The 13,600-nt window shown below is 41.7% G+C and overlaps 1 protein-coding gene across 2 annotated transcripts in view; it reads right to left on the bottom strand.

Moving 5' to 3' along the window:
- Positions 1-13,600, bottom strand: part of NRG3 (neuregulin 3) — a 1,498,269-nt gene that overhangs the window by 1,041,817 nt on the left and 442,852 nt on the right. For both annotated transcript variants that reach the window (XM_073596886.1, XM_073596885.1), the window contains exon 2: positions 5,140-5,269. In XM_073596886.1, the coding sequence (XP_073452987.1) occupies positions 5,140-5,269 (130 nt within the window). The remainder of the gene's footprint in view (positions 1-5,139; positions 5,270-13,600) is intronic.

The raw sequence follows: 13,600 nt of genomic DNA, 5'->3' as shown, positions 1-13,600 counted from the left end.
TCACTCTGTTTCCCCTCCAAATCTCTCTATCAGTTTTTCACTCTCCATCTGTGTGTTGTGGTGGGGGCAGTAGGCTCTCTATCTATATAACAGAGAGCTGATATAATAGAGAGATGAAGATGACCAATCTGAGATGGAGATTACTGATATTTGACTCACTTGTATATGAATAATGGATCTTATGACACTTAGTAGCTATATTCTGCAATGTATCTATCTTTGATAGGCTTTTGCTGCAACCTCCACAAGGGTGGAAAACTGCCTTCTGCCTCTGCACACTCATTTCATCCCCCTTTTTTTTATTTTATTTATTTTCTTGTATATCTATATTGAAAAATTTGAAAACTTAATGCTTTAAAGTATAACTATAAGCAGATTTTGTTTATGGTTTTTGGATAGAGAGGAGATGGAATAGAACACCTGTCAGTTTTTACTGCTGTCTGTGCCCACATTAGAGAGATTCACCATCTCTATTTGTCCTGTTTATCATTATCATTGAAAGTTAAAGTAAAAGAAATCCCACGTTTTGGGTTGTCCCCAGAAAAGTAATAGAGGGGACATCTTCTAATAGGGAAGCTAGTTCTGGTGACCTGGTGGGCTCAAAGGCAATCCCTTCAATTTCACGGTCGGATTTTCCGACGGAAAATGTGTGATAGGACCTTGTTGTCAGAAATTCCGACCGTGTGTGGGCTCCATCACACATTTTCCATCGGAATTTCCAACACACAAAGTTTGAGAGCTTGCTATAAAATTTTCCGACAACAAAATCTGTTGTCATGCTCAGAATAAATTAAGAGACGAAAGCTATTGGCTACTGCCACGTTTAGTCCCGACGTACGTGTTTTATGTCACCGCGTTCAGAACGATTGGATTTTCCGACAACTTTGTGTGACCGTGTGTATGGAAGACAAGTTTGAGTCAACATCCGTTGGAAAAAATCCATGGATTTTGTAGTCGGAATGTCCGATCAATGTCCGACCGTGTGTACAGGGCATGACAGAAAGTGAAGGTAAATTTCCCCAATGGGACACAGATGACCAAAAAAAACCTAACGGGGGTTATAACCCTTCCTTACTATACTCAAAATGAAAAAATGACTCTGTCCTACAAGTCCAGGCATTCAATGCACCTGAGAAAACCCACTCCAGCTGACTTCCCTCTATTTATCTCATCCATCTGTTAGCCATATTGTAGACATACAGAGGAGATTTTACAGTGTTATACATTTGTCTCATGTATTAGACGCTCGGGTTTAGATAACAAAAAAAACAGAAACTTTTAAGTTACAACCATTATACACTGCAAGCAACAATTAGAAATTACATACTTGGGAGTAGATGACAAAAAACTGAGTTTCAAGTTTCAACCAATTTCTCCCACACCTTTGTTTGCTCCACATACATGTTGGTCAATTAGTTGGCTCAGTTCATCAAGTGTAAAGAATGCTGGGACTTATAGAGCATAGAGAGCATGCCCTGTGTATATGTGGGACTTCCTTCACAGGAGTTTGGATAGTCAGCTAGTGATGATGTGACTGGCCACCATTTTGGTTTATTTTAGTTTAAAGTTAAAGCAGACCTTCCATTACAAATCCCACTATAACAACCACTAGCTGCAAAAAAACCCCTAAAAAATCTGAAGAATAAAAATTACCCATCTCACTCCTGGCTTAACACTATTCCAGGAGGCATGGGTGATGTCATTGTGCCATATTGTTGCCTCTGCTAATCCTGCTAGAATTCACCCAATTCTATTACAGGAGTTCAATCTTTCATGCCTAGGAGGCAGTGGTGAGGCATAGTGATGTTAACACTGTCTCCTGGAAGCACTAAAAGTTAGGAACAAAATGAGATTTAAAAAAAATATTTTTTCATTTTTTTGGTAGCTAAGTTTTTTGAGCAAGAAGGGGCTAGCAGCAAAGCATACTTTCCATTTGTATGAATGGTTCGCTTTAGTTAGGTAGGCAATGATAAAATCCTAGGTGTTTATGTATCAAAAATTCTCTATACAGATGTCCTAAGCATTTGCACAGGCACAATAAATGATCCCTGTTTTGTTTTTAATATGATTATCTTTTATGATCATCAGCTTAATATAGTGGCCATAATGTTGTATTTGTTTGAAATGCCTACATCTAAAAAAATCTGCACAGCAAGTTTTATAAACATAGACCCTTGGTGTAAGAAGAAAAAAGGTACAGTATGTCTCATCCACTGACATTGCAATCAATTAGATAGGAGTTTAAAAGGACACACTGTAGTTGAACCATGTGGTTGAATCGGATTTTCATGCTGTGGAATAAAAACTAGATGAAAACCTTGGAAAATACAAAACCAATCTAGCTTACATCTAGGCTGTTCCAAGTTAATGCTATCTTAGGTGTTATGTGGCCCAAACAAACTACTTTCTACTCTAACGGGTGCATTTGCTGGGTGTGTTGTATAAACTGTATAAAATGTATGTAGGCTCAGCTACATAAAGCATACAACACTGTGTACCGGGTGTGAGATGAGACCTTCCTGCCTCACACTTGTAACAAAATAAAGTCAGGTTGAGCAGTGCTCAGCCATTCATAGGCAGCTTTGTAGTCTATCAATTAATGCAAAGCGTCTTCTGATTGGCTGAGGCAGAGAGGCAGGCTGATAATGTCAAAATCTCTATCTCAGTCAATCAGAGGAATCTTTGTATTCATTGATAGAATACAAAGCTGCCTATGAATGGCTGAGCGCTTCTCACCGGCCTGAAGTGAGACAGGAAGGTCTTATCTTAGACTCGGAACACAATGCTGTATACTTTATGTAGCTGAGGCTACATACAGTTTATACAGTGCACTCAGTGGGTACACCTGTTATTGTGGGAACGTTTGTTTGGGCCAGCTTGGACAGCAGTGAAAGTACATTTACTATATGTTGATTTAGGTGAAATAGATAAAGGGCTAAAGAACCACTAAGGGGTGGAAATGGCCTTCACTGGGGCAAGAAAGTTGCATATAAACCTAGCTGCATTTTTTAAGCCTAGACAACTATTTTTGTAGAGACACTAAGGGGAGGCACAGAAGAACTTAATGCCCATTAAAATTATGGTGGGTGTTTTAATAGGGGCCACATGCTTACAAGCCTTTTACTATGAGGAATCAGTTTTTTCATGCCTGGTGTGCCACATTGTTATGTGTGTGGTAAACGATATGGCAAAAATAATAAGAAGCCTCTAGCCAACATACTTTCTGTATAATGAAGCAATAGCAACTGTCCACTGTGAAAGAAAATAATGCTGAACAAGCATCAATGTAGGTCTTCATATATATTTCTGCTTTTCTCATGTTTTTCCTCTTCCTAATAAACTCCAAAGCCCTTATCAGGAACAACATTCTTTCTGTCCCCCTGTAAATGCTATTGTTCCATCCCTTTCTTTGCTAAAGCATCTAACACTTTATTATTATCTAAATTATAGTACGGATGCTCATAATCTATGCACTGATTTTTCATAACTGCATAATTTTCACTGTCTGTCATTACAAAAGTGTTTGAGAGGTTCTGAATTATGATTAATTCATGTTAACTAGTAACTCAGCTTTTGATGAAACCATGATACAGTTACAGAGTGGTAAAGCTTTCCAAGTGTAGATTTGTTTAGGAAAGTTCCCATACAGAGCCAACTGCTCAGACACACACAAACTGTATTAAGAGCATCAAGCGCCTGAGGCTGGAAATCATGATGGCCTTTAAATCCTTGACATGCTGGATGGAGAAGATGAAATAGTGATCACTGGAGAGAAAAGGGGAGTGTATGCAGCAAACACTCTAATATATGTTTAGTTCCAGTTACTTTTTTGTGATATAAATGCACACCACGCAGAACGGGTTCTCTTGTCTCTGCAAGGCTGCCCTTTACAATGTGCTACTTGTAGCCAAATGCAGCTTGATATGTAGCCTGGAGGAAAATTTAACCTCCTGCCAAGGAAGTCAACAGTGCAAAGCAAAAATACAAGACAATTTGTATACTGCATATTATTCAGAAGAGTATTGTATTGTATATAAGTTCATTCTACATCAGCCTAAAATATTAGTGATCTTTATAATGTATTGTAAAACTGATTTGTGTTTGAGGATTCACTGGTAATCTATATGTAGCGCTAAATCATGTTTTAATTTGTATAATCCACAACCATCTCTTGTTCATTATCATTGTATTTTTAATTTCATGCAAAAATTTGAAACCATTAAACAAAAAAGACAATAACTTTGCATTACAAGTACAATACACTTTACCTTTATAAAAAGTATACCAAACTGCATAACCACAAAGAACTTTAAAACTGATTGGCTCTTTAAGAACAGTCCTGTGTTCAAAATATTATTTTTTTTAAATTTTGGTGACTTTTTCAGACATTACTTTCAGATAAGGTAATTACACACATCCAATTGTTATATGAGCAGAAAGATGTCAATTCACTGACAACCATTAGAGATGAGTTCAAATGCAGGAATATCAATAAATACTTAAATCCAGGCTTGTTTTGAAAAAGGGAAAACACAAACCTGCAGAAAGACCTATTAGTAATGGCCCCCAACCAGCTGTCACCTTTTCTAGAAAAAAAAATATCAGCTTAATGACCTTATTCCTATTAATAACTTTGTCAGAAAGCCAGGCAGATTAAATACTGTCCTGGTGGCTACATCTACTTCCAGCAAATGCTAATGTATGAAGTCTTTGTTGTCACGTGGAGAAAGTGGACCCCTATCTTACGCAGAATTTTATATCACATTGAACATTCTGAAAATCCCTTTGTTAAACATACAAAAAGCATAATGATAGCCTTAATCCTTTCCTCATCAAAGTCAAAACAACAAGAAATATAACATAATGTGTACACAGTTAAAATATTCAATTCTCATGACTTGTTTTTTATTATTACCCTGGGTCTACTAGTGTTCTGTGTCTTTAAGTGGCCCTAGATACATGCTAATTGATATATTCCACTTTTCACTGCATTGTTCCATTTAGTGTACAATAAGAATGAAATAAACAGCTAAGTAAGGTTCACTTAGCAAGAAAAAAAAATCTATATTGGACATGTTTTTCTCATTCGCAAACCATAGGAATCATTGTGAATTATTTAAAGGTACTTCATTCACTTACCGGCAATGTTTATGAGATGCTGTTAAGGTTTCAATCACAAAACATTCACCATCATTCAAGCAGTAGGCAAGGTCCTTATCTTTGCAAGGTTTAAAGTGCTCAGATCGCTCTGTGAAATAGGTGGTAGTATCTGGAATGAAAAAAAAAAGAATAACATATTATTTATATAAAGTATTCACAAATATGGAAATATGACAATAAACACATATTTCTAATGGATGGGTAATCAATGCATCAGTGTTAAACAGTATATTGCAGATTTAAAAAATGGTATTAAAGAGTCAAATGTCCATTAAAGAGCTATGTCTAATATTACCAAAAGTAACACAACTAAATATGAATCCTCACATCATACAAATAGCTTAGATGGTCTAGCACAGGTATTTGATATGAGAAAATGTACTTCCCAATCCAACGCAGATAACTATAATATGCACGCACTTCACATTTTCTACCTTAAGGGGGCTTTTGCAATGAGCCCTTGAATAGCTCAAAGAGTAGATAACAGAATGGAAAAATAACATGAAGAGAAATGCCTCTTTTATTCCATATGAAATATAATGTGAATAATACAACACAGTTGGTAACCAAGGAGTAGCAGTTATGCTTGAATCCTTTGATGTCATGGGCTCTGTCATGGATGCACATTTTGCCCACTGTAATTATGTCCAAAAAAGGTATCATTTGATTTGGTATGGCTATGGATTTTTGTCTGTAAAATTGCAAAATCACTGGAAGCCTGCAAAGTTACAGTAAGTTAGTACAACAGTTATCTAATACAACCCTCTCAAACTAAAAAGATTGTTAAAATATCATGAGGGTATCTGCCTAAAATGTAATTTCAAATGCATCCATTGCAGAGAAAAAAAAATAACATTATACCTCAAACTGAAAACAGCTGCTTTGCATTTGGCAAAGTAAGGCAGGGTTGCCAATCTAATTTTTAAAGTGGAAGTAAACCCTCCTATCGTGGTCAGTCAAGGAAGCTGCCATCTTAGCTTATGTTTAATCTAAAACTGCTATGATGCTGCACATGTGATCAGTTATGTCCCCAGCCATTGGATGGTTTGACAGTTTGGTTGAGAGCACAACCAATGGGAGTGTTACATTCCCGGCACATGCTGGAAATTTAACTGTTTTTTGAAACTGTTAAATGGATGAGTTTACTTCCGCTTTCATTTTTTACAAAAAAAAAAGACAAGAATCCAGGACACCCAACTTTCTTTACAGACAAATCAATTTTTTATTTTGCCCACAAGGATCTCAACTCTTGTAACCCTACCAGCACACACCTGCAGTAGCAATAGAACATCTACATAGATGTACTGTATTTTTCCCATCAATAAAAATAAATCTCTTCCAATATTCTGTACAATACCCTTATATCACAGTAAATGTAACATCTTCCCCTTTTTTGCACCCTAACTTTTACCATAAAACATTGTAAGCTATTTCCCATTCTTTACCACTACCTTATATCGTACCATAATATAATAGGTTTTATGATTTCAATCAATTCCTTTAGTACTCCTCCCTAATATAAGATAATAGATTGTTAGCTGTTTAACCTTCTATATTGGAAGAGATTACAATTTGCTAGGGAATAAAGAATCATATTATACCCACCTATTAAACTGTTTAAGGTAAATTTCTTTCCGGTGCTGAGGAATGGAGCCAATGGGAAAAGTGGAACTAACTTATAGGAGTACTCCTGCTTGTGCATCACACATAAGCTCTGAAACCACACATGCACAGGGCATAATGTACCATAAACTGTGGGTTTATCACAAACACCTCAAATTTCATTCATGGACATTAGTGTCAGGAGCGAGGATACAATTTTTTTTACAGATGGTCCATAAAAATACAGACTATTGGCACCCATGGATGGGAAGATTATGTGATATATTTTCTTGCTGTTACATGTAGCAATACCCCATGTGGAGCCACTTGAAAATGGGTCCTCCTGACTTTACCCAGTAATTAGCACCCTAGCTGAATCCAAACTCACTGACACACCTAGTAGCATAAAGCGAGCTATATTAAAAGAAAGTCCCTTGAGAGGAAAGCTCTGGTTAACCCATATCAACAAATGTGGGGAATTTTCAGAGGATGAACAAACTCCTAAGTACAGTATATGATCCACCTATAAAATGAAAGACCCTGCCTATGGTACTGGCCAGTAGGTCTAAAATAGGATCTGCTGGCACCGTAGCCCTGATTCTCTTGTTGGTGTGTTCAATTAGAGATTAGAAAACTCAGGAAATCAAGAAGCTTCTTACCACAAAAGTTGGCCCTGATCTGTCCCCAAAGGCCAGGACAGAAATACAAAAGACCCACCTCTCAACCTAGAGTCTGCTCAGCAGCAACACCATAAAGTCTCTTCCATTAGGCATCAGTAGTCTCACCCTGTGAAGTATTGGACAATGCTCCACAGCTTGGGTCTCTCTCTTCTCTGGAGTTCTGTCCACATTGAGAGAAGTCTGTAGTTCCTTTACACAGCACATATATGACACATTTAAACCCTTGATCGCGCCTGATGATAACCCCTTCCCTGCCAGTGTCATTAGCATAATGTCAGTGCATATTTTTAGCACTGATCACTGTAATAATGTCACTGGTTACCTGTGAGCTACAATCATAGAATTATTGCTCTCACTCCCTCTGTCTCCAACCCAGGGCTGGCCCAAGACATTGTGCTGCCTGGGTCCAAGAACTAATTGCTGCCCCCCCCAAAAAAAAAAAAAAAATCACACCCACAAAAAGGTCCCCAGATCCATTAATTTATATCATGATAATTAAAACTAATATTATATTTATCAGGAAGTAAAATTTACATGCAACAGCACCTTGTCTATATGCAAAATTCTATGACATACCATTATGTTACCACCCCATCTTGGTCCCCCACCCCTTAGGGCCTGTGTGCAGTGACCATGTTGCACCCATGGATGATATGCCACAGGGATAGGGCTGTATAGGGGTGGGCTAGGCAGTACAGGGGCAGGCTAGGGCAGTATATGGACAGGCTAGGGTAGTATATGGACAGGCTAGGGTAATATACTACTACTACTGCTCTTACCAACTCTCGCTCATTCTACATCCATACACTGATAAAACCTCCAGTACTCTGGGACATGCCCCTTCACATAAATCACAGTCCCACATTACCTCCCTCACCCTCCTGCTTCTCCTAATCTCTGGTGACATATCCCCAAACCCTGGGCCACCATCATCTGTCTTTGCCCAACGCTCCCATCCCCCTACACCCTCTGGCAGGAGCCGCAACCCACAGAACTTGGTCCATATTCCTCTTTCCAAAACCAGCCCCCCCTTTTCCTGTGCCCTGTGGAATGCACGTTCTGTCTGCAACAAACTCGCCGCCCTCCACGACCTCTTCATCACAAATTCCTTTAACCTTCTTGCCATTACTGAAACCTGGCTTCATGAATCGGATACTACTTCTCCTGCTTCCATCTCCCATGGGGGCCTTCTCTGGACTCACTCCCCCAGACCAAGTGGACGGAAGGGAGGTGGAGTGGGAATCCTTCTAGCCCCATGCAGCACCTATCAGGTTCTTCACCCACCTCCCTCTCTGACACTCTCCTCTTTTGAGGCACATTGCATTCGTCTTTTCTCTCCCATTTCTCTAAGAATTGCTGTCATCTACCGGCCCCCTGGACCGGTATCAGCCTTTCTTGATGACTTCTCTGCCTGGCTACCCTACTTTCTCTCTTCTGAAATCCCCACGATTATTCTTGGGGACTTCAACATCCCTGTCAACACTAACACTGCTAATACTTCTAAACTTCTCAGTCTAACCTCATCGCTTGACCTGAAGCAATGGATACAGGCTCCTACCCACTCCAACGGCAACACCCTTGACCTTGCCTTCTCCTATCTGTGCACTCCGTGCAACCTTTCCAACAATCCATTCCCACTCTCTGATCACCACCTTATTAGTTTTGCTCTCTCCTTGTCTTCCACCTCTTCTCCCTCCAACCGCCCAACAGTTACACGCAGAAACCTTCGCCACCTCAACCCTTCTCTTCTCTACTCTGCTACTGATCACCTCTATGACAAAATCTCCCCCCTGTCCTGCCCCAACCAAGCTACTTTCATTTACAACAGCTCACTGTCTTCCTCCCTAGACAAGCTGGCCCCCCTCACTACACGCAGAATTAGGCCCCGACTGCTACAACCCTGGCAAACAGATGACACCAGAAGTCTCAGAAAACGTAGCCGCGCTCTTGAGCGCCTGTGGCATAAGACTAAGACCCAGGAAGACTTCACACAATATAAATCTGCCCTCCTAAAATACTACTCCTGCCTTCACACTGCCAAACAGACCTACTTTATCACACTCATCAACACCTTCTCATCCAGTCCACGTCAACTCTTCTCTACCTTCAACACTCTACTCTGTCCTCCACTGCTTCCACCCACCAACTCAATCACCGCCCAGGAGATTGCCAATCACTTCAAAACTAAGATTGATACAATTCATGAGGAGATCGCCAATGCGCAAAAACCTCCCCCATGCAACACCCCATGTCCACAGATACAGTCATTACTTCCCTCATTCAACCCTGCTACTACTACTGAGGTTGCTAAACTTTTATCTAGCACTCATCTAACCACTTGCCCCCTGGATCCTGTTCCCTCGCAAATGCTACGCTCACCCTCTGACTCGATTCTACGCTCTCTAACTCACATTTTCAACCTCTCCCTCTCTTGTGGCATCTTCCCAAACTCTCTAAAACATGCGCTAGTCACCCCCATACTAAAAAAGCCCTCACTGGATCCCACCAATCTCAACAACTTACGTTCCATCTCCTTACTCTCCTTCTCCTCCAAACTTCTTGAAAGACTGGTCTACAACCGATTAAGTGACCATCTGACCATGAATAAACTTCTTGATCCCCTTCAGTCCGGTTTTCGCCCTCAACACTCCACGGAAACTGCTCTCCTTAAACTCTCAAATGACCTACTAATGGCTAAAGCCAATGGACACTATTCTGTACTACTTCTCCTGGATCTCTCTGCTGCCTTTGACACAGTGGACCACCCACTCCTCCTCGAAAAACTCCACTCCTTTGGTCTCCGTGACTGCACTCTTCGCTGGTTCTCATCCTACCTATCCCACCGCTCCTTCAGTGTCACTTACAACTCTACTTCCTCCTCTCCTCTTCCTTTTTCCGTTGGGGTCCCCCAAGGTTCTGTTCTCGGACCTCTCCTTTTCTCAATCTACACCACCTCCTTGGGTCAGTTGATTGCCTCCCACGGCTTTAAATATCATCTCTACGCTGATGACACCCAAATCTATCTCTCCACCCCCCAGCTCTCTCCATCTGTCTCCTCACGCATTACCAACTTATTAGCAGACATATCAGCCTGGATGTCACATCACTTTCTCAAACTCAACCTATCCAAAACCGAGCTCATGATATTTCCTCCCTCAGGTGCCACTTTCCCTGATCTCCCTGTCAAGATCAACGGCTCAACTATCAACCCATCTCCCCACGCCAAGGTCCTAGGTGTAATCCTGGACTCTGAACTATCCTTTCGACCCCACATTCTATCACTATCCAAAGCTTGCCGCCTCTGTCTTCGCAACATCTCCAAGATACGCCCCTTCCTAACCATTGACACCACAAAGCTTCTAATCCACTCCCTGGTCATCTCCCGCCTTGACTACTGCAACTCCCTCCTCATTGGTTTACCTCTAAATAGGCTATCCCCACTTCAGTCCATCATGAACGCTGCGGCCAGGCTCATCCACCACACAAACCGCTCAGCGTCTGCTACACCCCTCTGCCAATCCCTCCATTGGCTGCCACTCAGTCACCGAATTAAATTCAAGATACTAACTATAACTTACAAAGCCATCCACAACTTGGCCCCTAGCTACATCTCTAACCTAGTCACAAAATACCAACCTAATCGTTCTCTTCGCTCCTCCCAAGACCTCCTGCTCTCAAACTCCCTTGTCACCTCATCCCATGCTCGCCTTCAGGACTTCTCCAGAGCCTCCCCCATCCTCTGGAATGCTCTACCCCAATCCGTCCGTTTTTCTCCTACTTTATCCACTTTCAGACGATCCCTGAAAACTCATCTCTTCAGAGAAGCCTATCTGGCCCCCACCTAACAACTGTACATTTATCTTCTCAATCAGCACATCACCCACAGTTATTACCTCTTGTATCTCTTGACCTCCCCTCTTAGATTGTAAGCTCTAAGGAGCAGGGCCCTCTGATTCCTACTGTATCAAATTGTATTGTATTTGTACTGTCTACCCTCAAGTTGTAAAGCGCTACGTAAACTGTTGGCGCTATATAAATACTGTATAATAATAATAATAATAATAATAATATATGGACAGGCTAGGGTAGTACATGGACAGACTAGGTTAATGCATGGACAGGCTAAGGTAGTGCATGGACAGGCTGGTGTCCATCAGTGCCACCTCATCAGTACAGCATATCAGTGTTCATTAGTGCAGCCTATCATTGCCCATCAATGTCCATCAGTGCCGCCTCATTAGTGCCCACCAGTGCAGCCTATCACTGCCCCTTAAGTGTCCCTCACTACCACCTCATCAGTGCAGCCTCAACAATGTAAATCAGTGCTACCTCATCAATGCACACCAGTGCAGCTCATCAATGTCCATTAGTGCCACCTCATCAGTGCTCACCAGTGCAGCCTATCACTGCCCATCAGTGTCCATCACTGCCACCTCATCAGTGCAGCCTCATCAATGTCCATCAATGCAGCCTATCAGTGTCTACCAGTGCAGCCTATCAGTTCCCCCTCATCAGTGCCCCCTCATCAGTGCAGCTTATCAGTGCCCATCAGTGCTACATCACCAGTGCCCACCAGTGTAGCCCATCAGTGTCCATCAGTGCAGCCCATCAGTGTCCATCAGTGAAGCCTATCAGTGAAAAATCTGTGCAGCATCATCAGTGCAATCTCATCAGTGCCCATCAGTGCTGCCTATCAGTGCCGCTGCTGCCTCATCAGAAAATTAACAGGCAGACATGGCATTGGGGAGAAGGGCCTACCTGCCAGTCAGCTCACTCCACATCTGATCTGTGCTCTGGGGATGTGAGCGATGCCGCTCCCGCTCCAAACCCATCACCTGCAGCCTCAGCCTTCTCCTCAATACAGACTACATCAGGGTGGGTACTTGTGCTGTAGCCTGTTCTCCTATGCATGGTGTGCTCTGGGCAGCCTGGCCTTCCAGCTGGGAAACCTGCTCCGCTCCTAACCCATGCACCGCTCTTGCTCTGCCTCTGCCCCACAAGCCATGCTCACCCGCTCCAAACCAAAGCCACTTGTCACTTGTGACTCATCCTGCTCGGCCGCTCCCCAGGCATACACAGGAGCAGTTGGAGAGAAGGTAGAGAGACCATACCGTGCATACCTGGCTGCTGCTCTGCCTGTTGTTCCTGTCGTCGGCCTGACACTGAGCCTGACACTGAGCTCAGCTATGCCATTCCTGGGTGGCAGGTGGGCGGCAATAGCATACTTGTCACACTCACACTACATTTCCGGCAGCTGGCGGCGGGGTATATAGAGGTAGCGGCGGGGCCGCCAGGCCACGGCCGCCTCTGCTCGACCTGCCACCTGGGTCCCATGGACCCACTGGGACCCATGGTAGGGCCGGCCCTGCTCCTACAATTTGGCATCCTAAAGCTGGTTGATGTGGCATATCTATTTTTTTATATGTATAGTAATGCTCTTGTTGTAAACTGTACGAAAAGTGGATAGGACTAATTGGATGGGAAAAATGAGGTTCAGTTCCACATGTAAAAGAAAAGTTCCTCAAAAGACGGGACTTTTAGGACCATGAACAGTCAGAAGAAAAGTATATAGTAAAAAATACAATTTTTATTCACTTAAGTTCTAAACTGTAGGAAATCTTTTTAAAATTAGAATATATTTGTGCACAGAAATGTCAATAAATACAATAAACCTTTTATTTGCAGGGCAAAAGGAATTAAAATAGTCCTCATTTAACTGCTATCAGCCAAAAGCATGTCAAATAATTAATATAAGGAATCTTTCACTATTCTTGGCAAACAGTCTCAGAAAATGGCATTTATAGAGAAAAACAGCTCAGTTAATTAAGAACATCCTCTGCTTCTGCCACCCTCCAAAAAGCTGCAGCCATAAATCACAGATAAAAGGTAAACACAGCATTCTTCAATTTTAGCATCCACTGCAGAACAATTATTGAATTCTGCTTTATCCAATTAGCACACTGCAGCTGAGTTTTTTTTTCTTTCTTTTAATGCCAGATGCGTGTAGAACACAGCTAATAATGAAAGAGAAATCATAGAAACTTCTTGCTAGCTCTTAATATGTCTTATAACAGTTGTTCTTCACTGACCTGGAAAAATGTTCATTGATGATCATGAAATGAGCGTAAAATGTATGCTTGAAAATGAGACCAAGGGAC

Source organism: Aquarana catesbeiana, linkage group LG08 (genome assembly GCF_042186555.1).
Source record: "Aquarana catesbeiana isolate 2022-GZ linkage group LG08, ASM4218655v1, whole genome shotgun sequence".
NCBI lineage: Eukaryota > Metazoa > Chordata > Amphibia > Anura > Ranidae > Aquarana > Aquarana catesbeiana.
This window is presented reverse-complemented; position numbering and strand designations above follow the sequence as displayed.